The sequence below is a fragment of the Dreissena polymorpha genome, chromosome 7 (assembly GCF_020536995.1).
Source record: "Dreissena polymorpha isolate Duluth1 chromosome 7, UMN_Dpol_1.0, whole genome shotgun sequence".
Lineage (NCBI taxonomy): Eukaryota > Metazoa > Mollusca > Bivalvia > Myida > Dreissenidae > Dreissena > Dreissena polymorpha.
In genome coordinates, this window is record NC_068361.1 from 90,685,025 (window position 1) to 90,707,335 (window position 22,311).

The 22,311-nt window shown below is 38.4% G+C and overlaps 1 protein-coding gene across 18 annotated transcripts in view; it reads left to right on the top strand.

The window, feature by feature from the left end:
• The window catches only part of LOC127837643 (hamartin-like), a 318,472-nt gene that overhangs the window by 18,977 nt on the left and 277,184 nt on the right, over positions 1–22,311 (top strand). For 13 of the 18 annotated variants that reach the window (XR_008029409.1, XR_008029412.1, XR_008029410.1 and 10 more), the window contains exons 9-20: positions 3,316–3,495; positions 5,848–5,933; positions 6,755–7,268; positions 8,047–8,160; positions 9,134–9,781; positions 10,184–10,327; positions 13,122–13,288; positions 14,877–15,007; positions 15,774–15,870; positions 18,979–19,074; positions 20,848–20,989; positions 21,693–21,850. Coding sequence is in view for 13 of the 18 variants with exons in the window: in XM_052364886.1 (XP_052220846.1) it covers positions 3,316–3,495; positions 5,848–5,933; positions 6,755–7,268; positions 8,047–8,160; positions 9,134–9,781; positions 10,184–10,327; positions 13,122–13,288; positions 14,877–15,007; positions 15,774–15,870; positions 18,979–19,074; positions 20,848–20,989; positions 21,693–21,850 (2,477 nt within the window). In the remaining 5 variants the exon portion in view is untranslated. The remainder of the gene's footprint in view (positions 1–3,315; positions 3,496–5,847; positions 5,934–6,754; positions 7,269–8,046; positions 8,161–9,133; positions 9,782–10,183; positions 10,328–13,121; positions 13,289–14,876; positions 15,008–15,773; positions 15,871–18,978; positions 19,075–20,847; positions 20,990–21,692; positions 21,851–22,311) is intronic. The other 5 variants (XM_052364883.1, XM_052364894.1, XM_052364889.1 and 2 more) reach the window with 3 other exon arrangements.

Sequence of the window (22,311 nt, forward strand, 5' to 3'; positions counted from 1 at the left end):
TTAAGTTTTGTGTTTAGGTCCACTTTATTCCTAAAGTATCAAAGCTGTTTCATACTTGCAACACTAACTATCAAAAGGGGATTGTGCAGGCAAAGTTATGTAACTCTGACTGGCATTTTGACAGAATTATGGCCCCTTTATACCTAGAAAATTGAAAATTTCGTTAAGTTTTGTGTTTTGGGCCACTTTACTCCTATCATAGCTATTGCTTTCAGACTTGAAACACTCACAAACTATCATAAGGGGACTGTACAGAACAAGTTGCATTTTGACGGAATCTGGCCCTTTTTTGACTTAGTAACTTTGAATATATGGTTAAATTTTGTGTTAACATCTACTTTACTTCTAAAGTATCAAGGCTATTGCTTTCAAACTTCAAATACTTTCATACTATCATGAGGGTACTGTACCTGGAAAGTTGAATTTTACCTTGACCTTTGAATGACCTTGACTCTCAAGGTCAAATGCATGTAATTAAATTTTGCAAAAATTGCCATGACTTCGTTATTTATGATAAGATTTGATTGATACTTTGACGAAACAACTCTTACGTGACATACTACAATAGACTCCACCCAAACCATCCCCCATGCCCCCCACCTGAATCCCCCCCCCAAAAAAACATTATATTTTTTTTTGAAAAATCATCTTATAAATTACCACACCCTCACATTATACCACCCCCCCCCCCCTCCGACCCCCCCAACCCCCCCCACCCCCCCCCCCCCCCGCAATTTTTTTTTTTTGGAAACGGTTAAAAAACAAAAAATATTTATTTTTATTATTTCATTTTTGAAAGACCATCCAACTATCCCACCCAAGAATCCCTCCCCCCCCCCCCCCCCCCCCAAAAAAAATAAAAAAAATTTTTATTTTGTTTTTACATTTTTATTTCTTATTTTTGGAAGATAATGTAATAAATGACCACACCCCCACACTATACCCCCCTCTCCACCCCACCCATCCATATTTTTTTATTGAAGTATTGAGATAGTTCCCTTCACCTTTAAAAAGAAAAATAGATTAGCGGTCTGCTCCCGCCGTAGGTGTCGTGCTAAAACCTTAACATTGGCCATAACTTTTTAAATATTGAAGATAGCAATCTTATATTTGCCATGCATGTGTATCTAATGGAGCTGCACATTTTGAGTGGTACAATTTCAAGGTGAACATCATCTATCAAGGTCTAGGGTCGAAAAAACAAAGTCAAGGGAAGTAATAAGCTATAAATGGACATAGTTATCTGACCTGCCCAGGTATATATTTTTGTTAAATAAATCAAAGCGGCGCAGTAGGTGGCATTGTGTTTCTGACAAACACATTGTGGTAAAAGGTCAATGTCAAGGTCATCCTTCAAGGTCTACGGTATAAAAAACACATTTAAGGGAAGTAATAAGCTTTAAAGGGAAATAATTATTCAAAATTGAACATAGCCACTTTATATATTTGGCATGCATGTGTATCTTATGGAGCTGCACATTTTGAACGGTGAATCTACAATCACGGTAGTGGCTTGTAATTATTTGCTGCGAAAAATAGAGATTTGTTAGAGACAATTATTTTCAAGGGAAGTAATTTATATAAATATAAATCTCATATTATATATTTTCTTACCAAGAATTGAAGTTCTTTTCACAGTTACTATACAGATTTATTATTTTGATTATTTATAGCTCAAATGATTGATTTGTCAAAGTTTTTTTTAAATGATATAATTTTCATTTCTTTCATATACTTAGTTGTTAATAGTAGTGTTCATTACATACCTGTGGACTTATGTCCATTATGTCCATACATGCATGATGATCTCTGGCTATGATCTCTTTGATAAACCACAGGCCTTGGTTGTCAGTGATGTCTGACTGTCTACAGACCCCCCCCCCCCCCCGTTTGATTGGACAAAATTCAAGGGAAGTAATAAGCTTTAAAGGGAGATGATTTCTATACCTGCCAAATGGTAAATAGAATTTTTATTTCAAAGTGGCGCAGTAGGGGGCATTGTGTTTCTGACGAACACACATCTCTTCTTGGGTCACTAATCAAGGTCAAAGGTCAAGGTCACTGTGACCTAAAAAAAATATTCTGACAAGCTTTCGCAGCTGAGCGTGCCACCCGTTATGCGGTGCTCTTGTTATACTCAGATTCAGACACCCTGATTTTCCTCCAGTATTAATGACAGTTTCTTTTTCTCAGGATTGCTTCTGTTTGTGTAAATCCAGTGATGCATCACTCATGTGGCTTTACATTTGTATTGTTTGTTTTGTATCATTTCTTGAACAGCTGTTTGCTGTCAATCAGTCCCAGTTATGAAAATCTGATTGCTTTTGAAAGTTATTTATTGCTTATTTACTTGTCAATAATTGAATTATCAAAGGATTTATAGCACCCCCATCCCCACACCCTAAAAATCTGAAGCGTGACAGTTTTGCTTCAGTTATATTTGCAGATGTTAAACACAATTTTTCAACAACAAAGAACTCAATCATAATAAGGACAGTATATAGAAGTGGAAGTTGTTTAATTACAAGTTCATAATAATGTATCTTAAATGCTTATCCTAGTATACAGTGGTCAAAGTTCAACCTTGGAGTATGTTTATGTAAAAAAGAAAGAAAAAAATATGGTTTAAAATTTATTGGTAACATATCTTAAAGCAATAAATACTTCATGTTGTGTTACCAACAAGCAAACGTTGTTAGTTTGGCAAGTGATGTTATTCACAGGAATATCCAAACATCAATGCAATAGGTATATTGTAAGAATGACTCTTCAATTTTTGGACACTAACTTTGGGGATTTTTTTTTCAAGTGTCCCAAAACACATTAATTATGGTAATTAACACTCCATGTAACTCCACTTTCAATAAAGTTTGAACATTTAAATGAATAGGGAGAAGGAAAATCCAAACAAACAAACTATATTGAACACACTATCCCCTGTAGACCATAACTACATATCTTTATTTAGAGATGGAAATTCCAAATAAAAAAAACAATATTATATGGGCCATGTTCTGTTAAAAGGGGGTTTAATGCATGTGTGTAAAGTGTCGTCCCAGATTAGCCCGTGAGTCTGCATAGGCTAATCAGGGACGACACTTTCTGCCTAAACTTGATTTTTGCTAAGAGGAGACTTTCTTGAAAGGAACCAGTCACAGGAACTGGATATCCTAAAAGCGAAAAGTGTCAGCCCTTATAAGCCTGTGCTGACTGCACAGGCTTATCTGTAACAACACTTTATGCACATGTATTAAATCCCCTTTTAACAGAGCACGGCACTTATTGAACCCTTTCCCCTGTCCTATATATCTACAGCTCCTCTTTGTCAACCAGCCCTGACTGGCCCAGAGCTGAGCCCCGGACTCTCCCCTCCCAACACTTTCTGGAGCCCCTCGGAGGTGATCGGTCTCTCCACCCCGCCTTGCTCTCAGCTGACCACGCCTGCTCCCGCTGTCACCATGGAGACCACTGTGGTGCAGTCTACTTCACAACAAGGTGAGCTGACAATTTAGGTCGAAAAAAATATTCTCGTGCATAGAAATATGAACTGGTTGCCAAAATGTGTTGTTGTTTGTTTTATTTTGAAAATGCTTAGTTGTTTATAAAAGATAATGTTACCGGTATACTAAGAATTATTGTCAGTATATTTAGTTCCAGATATGAGATTTAAGTGTCCAATAAGAGTTCTGTAGCCATAGGTTGTTTTGCATGCAGCAAAGGAGAGAGTAGAAAAGGTACAGGGTGCTGCTTAAGAATCAAGTTCTTTATCTTTTATTTTGGGAAATGACAGGATTTGATGAATATCATGCATGTAATGAAGATGTTTAAGTTTTTAATATTCATTTATTATCCTTAAATAAAATAAAAAGACATTGAACATTTTTGTTTGTAAAACTGCCATGCTCATGAATAGGGATGGGGAAAACCAAAGAGTTAAAAAAATAAAACCGATCTTGTATCTTATACTATTATATATATACGGTGTCCATAACTACAACTGTGTCCATATTACATGAAAACCCCCATTCATGAGGACTAGTTACACACAATTCTTCAAATGTACAGACGCATGCATAATTTTGAGCTCACACATAGTGTACCATAGGCCATTTGGTTCTTGGACTAATATGATTTACATACTTAAGCTTAATCAATGTTCCAAATCAGCTTGGAGTTTTTTCTCAATTTTTATGCTCCCAGAGGAGGGCATATAGTCTGTCCGTCCGTCTTTCCGTCACACTTTGTGTTAAGGTTTCTGCATTTAGGTTTCGAAAAATGCTCATAACTTCTATGTCCCTTCAGATAGCAATTTGATATTTGGCATGCATGTATATCTGATGGAGCTGCACATTTTGAGTGGTGAAAGGTCAAGGTCATCCTTCAAGGTCAAAGGTCAAAACAACAAATCCAATAAGCTTGAAAGGGAGATAATTATTGGTACCTGCCAAATGATAAAAATCAATGAATAAATCAAAGCGGCGCAGTAGGGGACATTGTGTTTCAGACAAACACATTTCTTGTTAAAATGTATTTTACCATCATGCTGAATGTGGTGTTCACTTAAGTTTTTTTGAGTTTTGAGTCTCACTTAACACTGAGCTAGAGGAGGAATATGTGCATATTCTTATAGCTGAGATTTAAAAATGTTCATGCCCTGACCGATATTATCAATACTCAGTTGAGTGGACCTCAAATCTCATTTTTAGCTTTATTTCCAAAGGCAGAAAAGCTTATGGGATAGCATGGTGTCTGTGTGTGTGTGCGTGCATTAGACTTTTCTTGTTTTTCCGAAAAAGTCCACAGTTTTCATCCGCTTCTTTTCAAACTTGTTCAGTGTCTTTATATTAATGAGGACTCGAACCCTTTTGATTTTCAGGTCACTGGGTCAAAGGTCAAGGTCACAGTGACTCGAAATAGTGAAATGGTTTCCGGATGATAACTCAAGAATGCTTAGGCTTAGGATCATGAAACTTCATAGTTGCATTGATCATGACTGGCAGACGACCCCTATTGATTTTCAGGTCACTAGGTCAAAGGTAAAGGTCGCAGTGACTCGAAACAGTAAAATGGTTTCCAGATGAGAACTCAAGAATGCTTACGCCTAGGATCATGAAACTTCATAGATACATTGATCATGACTGGCATATGACCTCTATTAATTTTCAGGTCAAAGGTCAATGTCACAGTGACTCAAAACAGTAAAATGGTTTCCCGATAATAACTCAAGAACAATAAGGCCTAGGATCATAAACTTTAGGTACATTGATCATGACTGGCAGATGACCCCTATTGATTTTCAGATCACTAGGTCAAAGGTCAAGGTCACAGTGACAATAAATGTATTCACACAATGCTGCCACTACAACTGACGCCCATATGGGGCTTGTTTTACAAACAACCCTTGTTTAAAAAGAGCAACATCAAAGCGATAAGTCCAGAATGACTTCCCCTTGAATATGAGAAAATTTTGAAATCCCGCTTGTTTACGCAATTAATTCCATAGTTTTCATCCAATTATTTCCAAATTTTCACAGTATCTTTATATCAATAAGGACTTGAACCCTATTGAATATGAGCAGCATCGGAGAAATAAGTACACAATAATCTCCCCTTGAATTTGAGAAAATTCTCCTTGTTTGCGCAATTAAGTACACAGTTTCCATCTTATTCTTTCCAAACGTGCACAGTGTTTATAGCAGTGGAGCAATTTAGGCCCTAATGGGCCTCTTGTCTGTATTTAGCTAAACAATTTAGAATGGTCATGAGACTTGGCCCTTCTTGCATAGAAGGAGCTTGAACAGAATACACTCCCAGTCCATTGATAACGATTTTACTTCTGTTTTACAGTAGGTCCATCACTCCTGGTGAATGCAGTTTTAACACCAGTCAACACTCCAGTTGAGACTCCACCTGTAAGTGAGGATGTTGAAAGGGTATGTACATGAAGGCCTGGTTTTTGCTTATTTAAGCCTTGTTTATGGAAAACTGGGCCTAATGCATGTGCGTCAAGTGTCATCTCAGATAAACATGTGCATTACGCAGGGATAACACTTCCTGCTGGCTAATTAGGAACACCACTTTCTGCTGGCTAATTAGGAACAACACTACCTGCTGGCTTATCAGGGATAACACTTCCTGCTGGCTAATCAGGGATAACACGTCCTGCTGGCTAATCAGGGATAACACTTCCTGCTGGCTAATTAGGAACAACACTTCCTTCAGGGATAACACTTCATTGCAGTCCTACAACCCCAAAATTCATGTTTAAATATTATGTATAAAAGTGACCAATATGTAAAGAATAATTAGCATTTCTATGATTCATAGCAAATATCAGTCTTTTAATATTTAGATCATCCTTTTTATGCCCCCGGTAGGGTGGCATATAGCAGTTGAACTGTCTGTCCGTCTGTGCGTCTGTCCGAAAACTTTAACATTGGCCATAACTTTTGCAATATTGAAGATAGCAAGTTGATATTAGGCATGCATGTATATCTCATGGAGCTGCACATTTTAAGTGGTGAAAGGTCGAGGTCATCCTTCATGGTCAAAGTTAAAAAAAAAAGGCAGGTACAGATCATTTTCACAAGGGAAGTAATATTTTTTAAAGGGATATAATAAAAAAAAATGAATCAAAGCGAGCGCAGTAGGGGGCATTGTGTTTCTTACAAACACATCTCTTGTTTCTCATTAAAATTTCTTTACAAAAGTTTTTGAGCTCCTAAGTCTTACATTTCTTCTTCATCAACGGCAGGTTCGCACCAACAGCCGAGGGATACCACAGACAAAATCCTTGGACCCAAAGCGCCTTAGCTGCGAATTCTCCACTAATCATGCGGTTCCCTTACTGACCCCCTCTAGTCACATCCCAAGCGTACCTCCGTCCCCTCTTAGAACCGAATTCATCAACACTCCGCCTCTCGGTGCAAAAACCTTCCCAGTTCTACATGCCGCGCGGGAATTGCAGTTTGATCATGAATTGAGTGAAGAAATGACCAAGCAACATTTGGCAAAGATTAAGGAATCACGGGTTGAGACGCTTAAGCCAATACTGGACGCAAAAGCATTGGGCTCTGATTCGAAAGCACAAAACAGTGGCCCGAATACGGCTGAGAGTTCCAAGGCCACGTCCAGGTGCAGTTCGCTTACATTTCTGGAGGACAGTCTGCGGTCTGGTTCCCAGGTCACGTACAGTGTGAACCAGTCACAGGAAGTGGATACGGGATCCCAGCCCTTGCCAAACCAGTCTAGTCAGGAAGATGGTGCAGGTAACCAATGTCTTTTATGTTTATTGTTCATGCAATTAAATGACAAAACTTGGTAAAGTATAAAAGGAATTTTCCATTCTATTGATTGCCCCTAGCTTGTGTTTGCAACTCCTGTTTAACAACTGGGTGGATCTCACTCAGTCTATTACAGTTGAATCACCTTTATGTGTAGATGAACCTAAAGGAAGGTATGTGAACTGTTACGTATATTGGAAGAATGATGACCATTTTGCTTTTTGTAGCCCAGGGGTCGTATTCCAGAAACATCTAAAGTCATTTCTTAAATAATTTCACTTAAGTTCAAAATTACAATGTTTTGTACTTCTTTACTTAATAAGGAAACACATGTTTGTTTGGTATTCCTAAAATAACATTGGCATAATGATGTTATTTCAATGTATATCTTGAGGCCAATCTATTGCAATATGAAATGAAACACTTAAGAAAATTTCCCAATTTAAGGATAAGAATAAAATTTAACTTAAGATGCTTCTGGAATAAGACCCCAGAAGCTCGTATTTTCAACACCTCTTAGTTACTGGATGCATTTTGTTCAAACTTTCATCATTAAAAGATCTTAATGTGTAGATGATTATTAAGGAAGGATTTTTGTCTGTGAGTAGTTTTTGCAGAATAATAAACTTTTTAGTTTAGTTTTTTTGGTGGCAGTTCCTTTATGATATGGTAGTTAATTATACATATTCTGTGTTGTATTTCTGTCCTACCTACTAGTCCTGAAACCTCCTATTAATTATGTTCATTTTGGTTTACTCTGCAGCCATGAAGCACCATGAAGACGTAGCAGTTGTTTTGGACCCTGGATCTTCACAACTGGACACAGTCTCCATTGACAATCTGTCACAAGTCATTGAGGGACTTAGCATTAGTGATGGTAACAGCTATGTTGGGAATCTTCTTATGTTTTTATCATACCACGGCATTGATATCTGCCTGCTATAACGTTGCCTGATATATATTTTTTTTTATCATGGTCAACAGAAAGTTCTTATATCAGTCATGTGCGGCGAATGGTCATATTACTCAAAATCAACTATAAAGTAATTAGTTTTAGTAAAATCAAATCAGATTCAACAAAGCCAACAATTTGATACCAAGATGTATATTTTAAACACGAAATGCAACACAAACAGCAAAACACATTTTTTACAAATATTAAGCGTGCATACTCACGTCAAATTACAAAAGTCATTTTTTTTCCCACTCAAACTGTAGCATTTGAGGATTTTTTTCATTATTTCTTTAAAATCTCTGGGACGTAGTGGTATGTTAAACAGAAAAACAGGTTACTGCCTGATCTTTTTGTAATATATCAGGCTGGGCACGAATAAAGTAGAGGCTTGGCAAGCCTCGCCGTTATATTATTCTAAGCCTTGCCTGATATATTACAAAATGATCAGGCAGTAACCTGTTATTCTTTATATACCCATTTCAATTAGTTTAAACCTATATACTTTAGCTTGATTGAATTGCAAGCCTAAGGCTCATTGAAACGATCTAGAGTCTATTTGCTGGGTAGAACAAGTAATTTCTGTCTTTTGGGGAAATCGGGAGATGTTGATCCACATTTAGGATCAAACCAGTGACCTCCCAGTTGCTAAGCAGACATCATAGCTGCTGCGCCATGGAAACCTCATCCATTGCAAATGTGTTTAAAAAAATTAGAGTCAGTAAAAAACTTTATCAGCAGCCTTAAAGGAGTTTAATGAAATTTTGATTAGGAAGAACCCAAAACATAAAAGCGAACTACAAAAGCTAATTGGGGACGACACTTTGCGCACATGCATTAAGCCCTGTTTTCCCAGAATGAGGCTCAAAGATTATATTATGTATGATGTCTATTGCAGAAGAGAATGACGATGAGGTGTCGGAACTAACATCAAATTCACAGGGCACTCATCCTACATTGACTGCGGAATCCGTGAAGAAATTCATGAAGAGTGTCAACAGAATCCGCTTTAACAGTCTGACAGCCACAAACACCGTGGAACCTGCAAAACCCAAATTCAGCTCCAAAAGTAGGTCAAGGTCTTGTCCCCAGTTCCCAAAAGTGACCACAACTTACGAAGACGACGAAGATGAGGAAGAGGACGTTGTGAGGAGCCTGTCAACCGACGCTCGAGGCGGCGAAACTCAGCCTTGTAAGTTTGAAGTGTCCGACATGGGTCCCTCTGTCATCAAGCCCATCATTTTGGACAGCTTTGCGAAGCAGCCAGCGGATCTGAAGGAAATCTCGTTGATTTCTGGCACGAGTACGACAGTATGTGTGAACGTCCGACAAGAGACCACGGTGACTATGACAACCACTAAGTTCGGTGATATGGGGGTGGGTGTAGTCCCTCAGTGCCCCGTGTTTGCTGACCGGGCCCAAGGGTCCTCCCATCCAAGGACAGCTGAGGAGAGAAGTATGCTGCAAGTGTTACGGGATGTGCTCAACATCTCTGCATCAAATACTTGTGCAAAGTGCAAGGGAAACGTAACGGAAAATCCCCAGGGTAATTGCTTTATATTTTTGTTCTTGTTGTACGATATTTGTAAAGGGAATAAATTGAAACATTAAACATGTCATGCATTTAATATGTAACCATTAAATGTCATATATTCAATATGCCATAAATTAAACATGTCATATATTAAGTATGTCATACATGTGCATTAAGTTTTGTCCCATATTGGCAGGTGCATTCCACACAAGCTTATCAGGGACGACACATTCCGCCTGGACTGGATTTTCATTTATAAGAGGCCTGCTTCAAAAAGATTTTTTTTCTAAAAAAGCGGAAAAGTGTCTCCTTTGATAAGCCTGTGTAAACTGCATAGGCTTATTTGAGAGGACTCTATAGGCACATGCATTAAGCCCCGTATTCCCAGAGGGAGAATCATTATTGTTTTTCCAGATCATGCCGAGCCATTCTTCCTGACGTACTCACCCCCGGAGCTGCTGGACCGCCACCTACAGCTGGGACATGATATCCACGCCAAGGAGCTCAGTAGGATACCCATGCCCAGCACACAGGACGTCAACTGGACACACTTTGGGGGTGGGTCTGCATTTGATGTTAATCCAACCAACTTACCTCAAACAGAATACTTGTTTTTAATATGCGAATGGTGCTTTAAATCTCATGATTTTTTTAGCTCATCTGAGCACAACATGAACATGCTGTGCTGTGTTTTGTGATTGTCTTTGTTTGTGATGTGTCTTGTGTCGTCAACATAAACCTTATTTACCCTCTTGAGGCCCCCAATTTGCATGCAACTCAGAGTATTTGTTCCAATGATAATCTCTGTCCAGTTCAAAACTGGGTCACATAACTTCGAACTAGGTTACAAGGTTAAATTAAAGAAAAAGCTTGTGAACACTCTAGAAAAACATGATGAAACTTGCTAAGAATGATGTCTTTGATTAGTTCATAAATGGTTGCTGTTCATTAAAAAAAAAGGCCAACAAGGGTTTGGGCAATTTTCCTTATATGGCTACATTGAAACCTTGGTAACGCTCTAGAAGTCATATCTTTTGCTCTCTTTATGGATCTTTCTCAGAACTGTTTTAACTCACCTGATCGCTCAGGTGAGCTTTTGTGACCAGTCTTTGTCCGTCGTATGTCCGTCCGTCCGTAAACATTTGCTCGTAAACACTTTAAAGGCCACATTTCTTGTCCCATCTTCATGAAACTTGGTCAGAAGCTTTGTCCCAATGAAATCTCGGCTGAGTTTGAAACTGGGTTGTGCCGGGTCAAAAACTACGTCACTAGGTCAAAAAAAGAAAACAACATGTAAACACTGTAGAAGTCACATTTCATGCCCAATCTTCATGTAACTTTGTCAAAATGTTTGTCTTAATGATATCTTGGTTGAGTTCAAAAGTGATTCCGATCCGTTGAAAAATATGGCCGCCAGTGGGCGGGGCAGTTTTCCTTATTTGGCTATAGAGAAACCTTGTAAACACTCTAGAAGTCACAATTTTTGCCCAATTATTATGAAAGTTGGTCAAAACATTGATTCAATTGATGTTTCGGACGAGTTCGAAAATGGTCGAGATAGGTGAAAAAACATGGCCACCAGTGGGCGAGGCATTTGTATATAGTAGCAGTTTTCCCTATTTGGCTATAGAAAAACCTTGTAAACACTCTAGAAGTCACAATTTTTTCCCAATCATCATGAAAGTTGGTCAAACATTGAATTTATTGATATCTTGGAGGAGTTTGAAAATGGTCGGGATCGGTAAAAAAACATGGCCGCAAGTGGACGGGGCATTTTTTTCCATATGTATATAGTGAAAACATATGAACACAGTAGAAGTCACATTTTTGGCCCAATTTTCATGAAATTTGCTCAGAACATTGGTTTTCTTAATACGAGAGTTAAAAAATGGTTCCAGTCAGTTGAATAACATGGCTGCTGGGAGGGGGGCAGTTTTCTCATTATGCCCCCCCCCCCTTTCGAAGAAGAGGGGTATATTGTTTTGCTCATGTCGGTCCGTCCGTCCACCAGATGGTTTCTGGATGATAACTCAAGAGCGCTTATGCCAAGGATCATGAAACTTCATAGGTACATTGATCATGACTCGCAGATGACCCCTATTGATTTTCTGGTCACTAGGTTAAAGGGTAAAGGTCACGATGACCCGAAATAGTAAAATGGTTTCCGGATGATAACTCAAGAATAATTATGCCTAGGATCATGAAACTTCATAGATACATTGATCATGACTCGCAGCTGCCCCCTATTGATTTTCAGGTCACTAGGTCAAAAGTCAAGGTCACGGTGACCTGAAATAGTAAAATGGCTTCTGGATGATAACACAAGAACGCTTATGCCTAGGTTCATGAAACTTCATAGGTATATTGATCATGTCTCTCAGATGACCCCTATTTATCAGGTCACTAGGTCAAAAGTCAAGGTCACACTGCCAAAAAACGTATTCACACAATGGCTTTTAAGGTCATGTTGACTCAACTTAGAAAAATGGTTTCCGGATGATAACTCAAGAATGCTTAAGCCAAGGATTATGAAACTTCATATGTACATTGATCATGACTCGCAGATGAAAAAATGATAAAACTTGACCAGGATGTTTGTCTGGACAATATCTAGGTCAAGTTTGACATTTGGTAAAGATTGAATGAACCGACTCCTCTCAGGTGAGCGAACTAGGGCCATCTTGGCCCTCTTGTTTCTGAATTATTTCCACAGTTCACAGTTTTCAAAGGTGTAATATCATTGACTATGTTTACACTGTATTTTAGTGTTTGTTTGGATAGATGAATGACTTACGGAGCACAATAAAAGAGATGTACTTTTATTTAAAGCAAATCCACAGCGTCTATAAATAACTATTGATTTGTAAGGTCTATGGTGGGGGACATATTGTTTTTGCCCTGTCTGTTGGTCTGTTGGTTTGGTAAAATTTAACATTTGCCATAATTTTTGCAATATTGAAGATAGCAACTTCATATTCGGCATGCATGTGTATCTCATGGAGCTGCACATTTTGAGTGGTGGAAGGTCAAGGTCATCCTTCAAGGTCAAAGGTAAAAAAAAAATGCAAAGCGGCGCAGAAAGGGACTTTTATAACTTTTATTGTCCCCCACAATTGGTTTGATACCTTTCACAATTTATATTAGTATCATGACATAAGGGATTAGGGGTTTAAATACTTACAAAAATAATTAACAGAATAAGAAAAACAATTATAAAAAGGAAATAAGAGAAACAATTATAAGGGAACTCATATCTAATATAAATGAACATATTTAAGCTTCACAAAGCTTCATGCACAGATATTGCCCAGAATACAAAATATAACAACAAACCTTTCTGTTGGTGTTCTAGGCATGCCCCCGGCTGACGAGATCTCAATCCTGCGTACCCAGCTCAAGCTGATGCACAACCAGTTGATGTATGAGCGACACAGACGTGATCAGCACGCCAAGAGGAACAGACGTCTGCTACGTCACATTGCCAACAGCAAGACTCTCGAGGAACAGAATAACTCCATGGTAACTTGAATGAAAATTTGCTGCAGCATATTAGCTATAGGCCCCTGAAATGTAGTCATGGCGTAGTGGATATTAAATATATGTCAAATTGCAAAAAATGCTTAAGAAACAGAACCACTCCAAGGTATGACTGTGCATATCGTGTTTTCATTATTAGCAAAAATAAAAAACTGGCGCACATTGCTTCTGAACAATCTTAGAAAGGTTTCAACTGAATCTAATTGGATAGAATTGAGCAATAAAATTAATGTTCATGTTAAGAATTCGCAATATCTGCATTCTTGGCCAGTGATATTTTCTTAGCGCTTGTTAACAGTCATAATAGTAGTTAATTTGCCGATTACAGAAGCAAGATTCTTCATTTTAATATTTTTAGCTCGACTATTATATATGAAATATATATAGTGGAGCTATCCTACTCACCCCAGCATCAGCGTTCATGTAAGCGTGCAAATGTTAAAGTTTGCGTACTACCCCAAATATTTCCTTTGTCCTTTGACATATTGCTTTTATATTTTGCATACTTCTTTACCAACATGACCCCAATCTATAAACAAGAGCAGACAACTGTTTCAAGCATTTTGACAGAATTATTGCCCCTTAAATACTAAGAATATGCATATTATTGATAAATCTATGTTAAAATTTGCGTACCACCTCAAATATTTTCTATGTCCTTTGACATATTGCTTTCATTTTTTGCATCCTTCTTTACCAACATGATCCCAATATATAAACAAGAGCAGACAACTGTATCAAGCATTTTGACAGAATTATGGCCCCTTTTATACTTAGATAATTGAACATTTTGCTTAAATTGCCATAACTTCTTAATTTATGATCACATTTGATTCAAACTTTGACAAAACAACATTTACCTGACATACCACAATGCACTCCACCCAAACATTCCTCCATGCCCCCCTCCCCCAAATCCCCTTCCCCCCCCCCCCCCCCAAAATAAAAAATAAATAAGAATAATTAATTTTTCCTAATTTTTGAAAGATCATCTATTAAATGACCACACACCCACATTATACCCCCCCCACCCCCCCCCCCCCCCCCCTCTCTCCATGATGGCTTACTGTCAAGCAGTCGACTAGTCGAGCGCGCTGTCATCTGACAGCTCTTGTTTAATAAACTGAGCACGCATTGCTCAAGATAAGCTATTATGATAAGCTTAGAGGGCCAGATAAGTTGCCCAATCTTGATGCAACTTGGCCAGAATGTTTATCTGGAGAATATCTTGGACAAGTTTGAATATGGGTTACTTGTCCATAAACTAGGTCACGAATGTTAGAAATACCTTAATACATGTACCACTCTAATAACCACATTTATGACTCAGTCTTGATGAACCATAGTCAGAATTAATATTGTTAAATTATGAAGATCATGTTTGAATCTGGGTAAAAAGTGGTCAAAAACAAGATCTCAAGGTGAAGTCTTCAACAGTTGGTGTCTGTTAACTCAGCTGAGCGCTTAAGGATGGTGAAGTGATGTAGGTATTTTTGACTTTGGTGTGTCATAGCCTGTTCCTGGAATATTTGTTTATCATTTATATGTAACCCATGGTAACGAATTTTAGCGCGAGCAACTGCAGGAGCGCGATCTCAGGATTCGAGATCTGCAGGTGTCCATAAAGCTGCTTGAGAGGGAGAACAGGAAGTTAAACAATGAACAAGAAAGCCATCGCTACCAAAAACTAGTGCAACTGAGGTGAGAAAATATTTTCTTCAGGTTTTTGGTGTAATTGACATACATTGTTAGCTTTATTGGAGACTGGTGGCATAATGCTTTGCCAGAAAAAGTTGAGGTTTAGACAGTTTGTGATCTATCTGGGCAATTCGAGTGATTTGTGTGATTGACATAAACTCTGAGCTAAATAAGAAATCAGTGTGAATGAAATAGTTTGTAAAATATATCAGTTTGTTCAAAACTAAAAGCTCAGGACTAACAATTGTATTGAGTTCTTTGACCACTTAACTTGTTTGGAGATTGGTCAGAAAATGAATTCTATGTCATTCTCCTCCATAGCTGAGTAGGGTAGTTTCAGTTAACTGATATAAGTGAGGCGTAGTGCACCCATCACTGGGCTGTATTTGGTTAACTAGCCTGGGCCCTTAGATCAACTAAGATATGCCAGGTAAAATGTGAGTAGGTGAACTGACAGCTGTAATGTGACTAAACAAATATATATGCCTCATTCTGGGAAAACTGGGCTTAATGCATGTAAAGTGTTATCCGAGATTAGCCTGTGCAGTCTGCACAGGCTTATAATGGAGGACACTTTTCACTTTTATGAACGTTTTAATCTCTTCTAAATCAGTGCTTTTTTCTTTCAAATCTTTGGCCTGTAGAAGGACCTGGCTAAGATATGGCCAGGAAAAGTATACGTAGGTTAAATGACAGCTGTTCTTTGACCATAAACAATTATTAATACAATAACAAATAAAAACAAATCACTCATTCGTTTCCATGGCAGTGCCTGCCTACAGGAGAATGAGGACCTGAAGAATGCCAAGAAGGAGTTCAACACACTGCTGGTGAGACAGAGGGAGGAGCAGGACGCTTTGCAGAAGGTAAGTTGGCCCTTAGTCAAGTACTGTGGCCCTTAGTCACAAAGTATGGCCCTTATATACCAACTGTGGCCCTTATTCACAAACTGTGGCCCTTAGTAATCAAACTGTAGCCCTTATTCATCAAACTGTGGCCCGTAGTCATGAAACTGTGGCCCTTATTCACTAACTGTGACCCTAATTTAAAAAATTTGGCCTATAGTCACAAAGTATGGCCTTTATCCACCAACTGTGGCCCTTATTCACTTACTGTAGGCCTTATTTACTAACTGTCTGCGCTTTATAACTAACTGTGGCCCTTAATCACTAACTTTGACCTTTATTCACATACTGTGGCCTTCTTTGTTTTATTCACTTAATGCGGCCCTAATTTACAAACTGTGGCCTATGTCTGTGTGATGATTGTGTACAAAGAAAATTTTCTAAGGTCTTGTTGTTTGTTTCTTTGAATGCGAATGATACTATTAGCTGTCCAACCATCTTAGGAGCGTTCACCTGACTGTAGGAGACATCTTCCTACAGCAACCAATTTGACAACTTCCTATGACTGGCATCTGTACCTAAGTTGAACTGTAGTCACTTGCATAACTTACATTTACCAACCTTGGCCATTACGCACCAACATGAGCCCTTATTAACTATCCTTGACCTTTATTATCCAATCTGGTCTAATATATGCCCATATTCACCAATCAGGGGGCCGTTTCATCAACGATTTACGACTAGTTGTAAATTACGATTTACATAAATTACGATGTTTCAGTGAAATCACGTTTTATCAAGCAAATCGTAAAATAAGATTACATAAGTGTCATACATAAATATACGACTGGGTAGCAGCAGTCGAATATTAACGTAATGGCGGCGTTAGATATTATATGCCCATATTCACCAATCTGAACAAATATTCACAAATCTGTACCCGTATTCATTAAGATGTCTCTATTATTGATATGTACCCATATTAAACAATCTGTATACATTTACCAATCTGTGATCATATTCATCAATATATGCTCATATTCTACAATATTCGCCATATTCATCCACATGTGCCCATTCTCCAATCTGTGGTCATATTTACCAATCTGTGCCCATATCTACTCACATATACCCTTTTTCACCAGTCTGTGTCCATATTCATCAATAACTGCCCATATTCACCAATCTGTGCTCTTATGCTTCAATCTGTGCCCATATTCACTAAGATTAGCTCATTTTCACAAAACTTAGCTCATTTTAAGTTTAAGAAGGTCTGTCCTAATGTTATCTTGGAAGAGTTCAAAAATGGTTAAAGTTGCTTGAAAAACTTGCCCGCCAGGGACAGGGAATTTTTCCTTATATGGCTATAGTTAAACCTAATTAACACTCTAGGGGCCACATTTATTGTCCTATCTTCATGAAACTTTGTAAGAAGATTTTTCCTAATGATATCTTGGACAAGTTTGAAAAAAATGGTTCCAGTTGGTTGAAAAACATGGCCACCAGTGGCGGGAACATTTTTCCTAAGATGGCTTTAGTAAAGAATTGTTAACACAAAAAGTTACATTTATAGTCCAATCTTCATGAAACTTGGTCAGAACATATGTTCTAATGATATCTTGGATGAGTTTGAAAATGGTTTTGGTCTGTTGAAAAGCATAGCCACCAGGGGGCGGGGAAAATTTCCTAATATGGCTATAGTAAAACCTTGTTAACGCTGTAGAGGACACATTTATTGTCCGATTATCATGAAACTTGGTCAGAAGATTTGTCTCAATCATATTTTGGACGAGTTAAAAAATGGTTCTGCTTGGTTGAAAAACATGGCCACCAAGGGTCAGGGATTTTTCCTTATATTGCTGTAGTACAAACTTGTTAACACACTCAAAGTCACATTTATTGTCATATCTTCATGGCACTTGGTCAGAACATTTGTTCTTATGATATCTTGGATGAGTTCGAAAATGGTTCTGGTCTGTTGAAAAACATGGCCGCCAGGGGGCAGGGAATTTATCCGTGTATGGCTAAAGTAAAACCTTGTTAGCACTCTAAAAGTTACATTTATAGTTCACTCTTATGAAACTTGGTAAAAATATTTGTTCTTATAATATCTTGGGCTGCACAGAACAGGTCAGTTCCTTTGTATCTCAGGTGAAAGACGTTGGGCCTTTGATGCCCTCTTGTTGAATTTTTAACCAGGTTTTCCGAAGGAAAAAACTGGTTATTAGATTGGCGAATGCGGGCGGGCTGGCTGGCGGGCTGGGTGGCTGGCGGGCTGGCGGAATAAGCTTGTCCGGGCCATAACTATGTCGTTCATTGTCAGATTTTAAAATCATTTGGCACATTTGTTCACCATCATTGGACGGTGTGTCGCGCGAAATAATTACGTCGATATCTCCAAGGTCAAGGTCACACTTTGAGTTCAAAGGTCAAAAATGGCCATAAATGAGCTTGTCCGAGCCATAACTATGTCGTTCATCGTCAGATTTTAAAATCATTTGGCACATTTGTTCACCATCATTGGACGGTGTGTCGCGCGAAATAATTACGTCGATATCTCCAAGGTCAAGGTCACACTTTGAGTTCAAAGGTCAAAAATGGCCATAAATGAGCTTGTCCTGGCCATAACTATGTCATTCATTGTGAGATTTTAAAATCATTTGGCACATTTGTTCACCATCATGGGACGGTGTGTCCCACGAAAGAATCACGTCAATATCTCCAATGTCAAGGTCGCCACGACTAAAAATAGATTTAAAAAAAAAAAAAAACTTACAAAGGGGGTTAATTTTTTTTGGTCATTTCAAAAGTTCAGTTTGAGTTTTCTCCCTTTATCAGATTTTTTTTTCACAATGAAAACCTGGTTTTGTGACAATTTTGTCCCTTGTTGATCAATGAGTTGCAAAAAATGTTTACCATCATGATTACATGCACCCAGTTCCATTCTTTTTACTGGCCTAGTCACATTTAGATGTTATTTTAAAAAATAAGGTAAGTTCCTAATATCACTGACACAGTATTTATATTTGACTTGATTACTGAGAAGTTTCCTATTTCATAATCTGAATGTCTGCAAAAAGGAAGCATTTCAATGTGTTACTTTGCTGTAGAGGAAGTTTCCTATTTCAGAACCTGAATGCATGTCAGGCCAAGCTGTTCAATGCCACAAAGGAACTGGAAAAGATGTCTGAAGTGGCTGCTGATAACGTCAAACTCAAAGAACAAGTACATGTACTCTCAAAACATTATATTCAACTGGCCTGTTAGTTTCAAATTTAAAAGGGCATATTGGCAGTTATGTCAAAATGTATTTTAATGAAAAACAAGATTATGATTTTAAAAGTATGCATTAAATGGTTGTATGTCTCATGTTTATAAACAGTCCCTTAAATAATTTTTTTAATTCAATGCATGCAAATTTGTCTTTGTGGTCATTATATCATGTGACAGACAGAAAATGTATGTATACTATCAAAGCGAAATAATTGTAAGTCTTGCTTTCTTGGAAAATTCCTTGTACATTATATTGTGAAATTCTTACTAATCTTCTTGATTAGTGATTCATCTGCAGAAGGATTTAGTTCTCCTGATTCTTACTAATCTCCTTATAGGTGATTCATCTGCAGCAGGAGGTGGTCCTCATGGGAGAGCTGCATTATGACATTCTTACTAATCTCCTTGTAGGTGATTCATCTGCAGAAGGAGGTGGTTCTAATGGGAGAGCTGCATTATGACATTCTTACTTATCTCCTTGTAGGTGATTCATCTGCAGAAGGAGGTGGTCCTCATGGGAGAGCTGCATTATGACATTCTTACTTATCTCCTTGTAGGTGATTCATCTGCAGAAGGAGGTGGTCCTCATGGGAGAGCTGCATTATGACATTCTTACTTATCTCCTTGTAGGTGATTCATCTGCAGCAGGAGGTGGTTCTAATGGGAGAGCTGCATTATGACATTATTACTTATCTCCTTGTAGGTGATTCATCTGCAGAAAGAGGTGGTTCTAATGGGAGAGCTGCATTATGACATTCTTACTTATCTCCTTGTAGGTGATTCATCTGCAGAAAGAGGTGGTTCTCATGGGAGAGCTGCATTATTAAATTCTTACTAATCTCCTTGTAGGTGATTCATCTGCAGACGGAGGTGGTCCTCATGGGAGAGCTGCATTATTAAATTCTTACTCATCTCCTTGTAGGTGATTCATCTGCAGCAGGAGTTGGTCCTCATGAGAGAGCTGCATTATGACATTCTTACTTATCTCCTTGTAGGTGATTCATCTGCAGCAGGAGGTGGTCCTCATGAGAGAGCTGCATTATGACATTCTTACTTATCTCCTTGTAGGTGATTCATCTGCAGCAGGAGGTGGTTCTAATGGGAGAGCTGCATTATAACATTATTACTTATCTCCTTGTAGGTGATTCATCTGCAGAAAGAGGTGGTTCTAATGGGAGAGCTGCATTATGACATTCTTACTTATCTCCTTGTAGGTGATTCATCTGCAGAAAGAGGTGGTTCTCATGGGAGAGCTGCATTATTAAATTCTTACTAATCTCCTTGTAGGTGATTCATCTGCAGACGGAGGTGGTCCTCATGGGAGAGCTGCATTATTAAATTCTTACTCATCTCCTTGTAGGTGATTCATCTGCAGCAGGAGTTGGTTCTAATGGGAGAGCTGCATTATGACATTCTTACTTATCTCCTTGTAGGTGATTCATCTGCAGCAGGAGGTGGTCCTCATGAGAGAGCTGCATTATGACATTCTTACTTATCTCCTTGTAGGTGATTCATCTGCAGAAGGAGGTGGTCCTCATGGGAGAGCTGCATTATTAAATTCTTACTAATCTCCTTGTAGGTGATTCATCTGCAGCAGGAAGTGGTCCTCATGAGAGAGCTGCATTATGACATTCTTACTTATCTCCTTGTAGGTGATTCATCTGCAGAAGGAGGTGGTACTAATGGGAGAGCTGCATTATGACATTCTTACTTATCTCCTTGTAGGTGATTCATCTGCAGAAGGAGGTGGTTCTCATGGGAGAGCTGCAACACAAGAGCAGTGAGAAACTCCTGGCAGCCAAGGCATCCAAGGCTTCCCGACTGGAACATCAATATGCCCAGAAAACACTCGTCAATGAAATCAATGGTTAGCATGTTATTGTTTACTTTGTAGTGTTAAGTATATTGTATTAGATTTTGGTGAATAGGAATGCAAAATCTCTTATTATAGTTATTTTATGCCCTCAAAATATGTAAAAGATTTTTTCTTGTAAGTGGATATTTTTGAGAAATTACTTGAGCTGCTATTTGCGACCATTCACTGGCCAAGGCCACCCCTGTCATGTGTAAGTGATAGGGTGATGTGTTTTAGCTGGAATTTAGCAGATCTCAGATTTCTCAGCAAGTGAGATTCCAATGCCACCAGGGTTATCTCCAGAATATCATATTATATGCCGTTAACAATGCCTACCATATGTGTAGTAAAATCCATAAGGGTGAAGTATACGCCTAAAAGTATGTCTAGCTATATCCACACTCAGGTCGATGTACGAGCTTCATAGCATGTCTAAGTACATGTATATCGATAGGTGTGACAGTGAAGTATGAGTTACAAAATATGTCTAGTTATATCCACATTCTCAAGTAGAAAGGGCTGTATGAGAGCAAGTGGGCTGCTGATAGCAGTGCCCTGTATATAGAGCGTTGTCACCAGAATATTATGTGATGTGCCCATGTATATATAATGCTTTCAAAAGCATGATCTACGAAGTATGTCTGATTATATCCACATGGGTAAAAGTATAAGCTATGAACGACTGTATTCCATATAGTACACACTGCTTTAACAGGTCTAAACTATGAGCTCAAGAGGGTGGTGACAGAGCAGGAAAGCTGCAGGGCTCAGCTACGTGAGCAAGCAGAGACCCTGGCAATCAAGGAGCGTGCATTGGCTGAGGTGAAGATGATCTTGGAGAAGATGAAGACGAGCCACAAGGAAGAAATGAAGGTATGTGTGTACATCAAGACTGGCCATAAAGAAGAGATGAAGGTATGTGTGTATGTCAAGACTTGCCATAAGAAAGATATCAAGGTATGTGTGTTCTTCAAGACTAGCAATAAGGAACAGATCAAGGCGTGTGTGTACAACAAGACGTGCCATAAGAAAGATATCAAGGTATATGTGTACATCAAGACTAGCTATAATGAACAGATCAAGGCGTGTGTGTTCATCTAACTAGCAATAAGGAAGATATCAAGGTATGTGTTTTCATCAAGACTAGCAATAAGGCAGATATCAAGGTATGTGTGTTCATCAAGACTAGCAATAATTAAGATATCAAGGTATGAGTGTTCATCAAGACTAGCAATAAGGAAGATATCAAGGTATGTGTGTTCATGAAGACTAGCAATAAGGAAGATATCAAGGTATGTGTGTACATCAATACTAGCTATAAGGAAGATATCAAG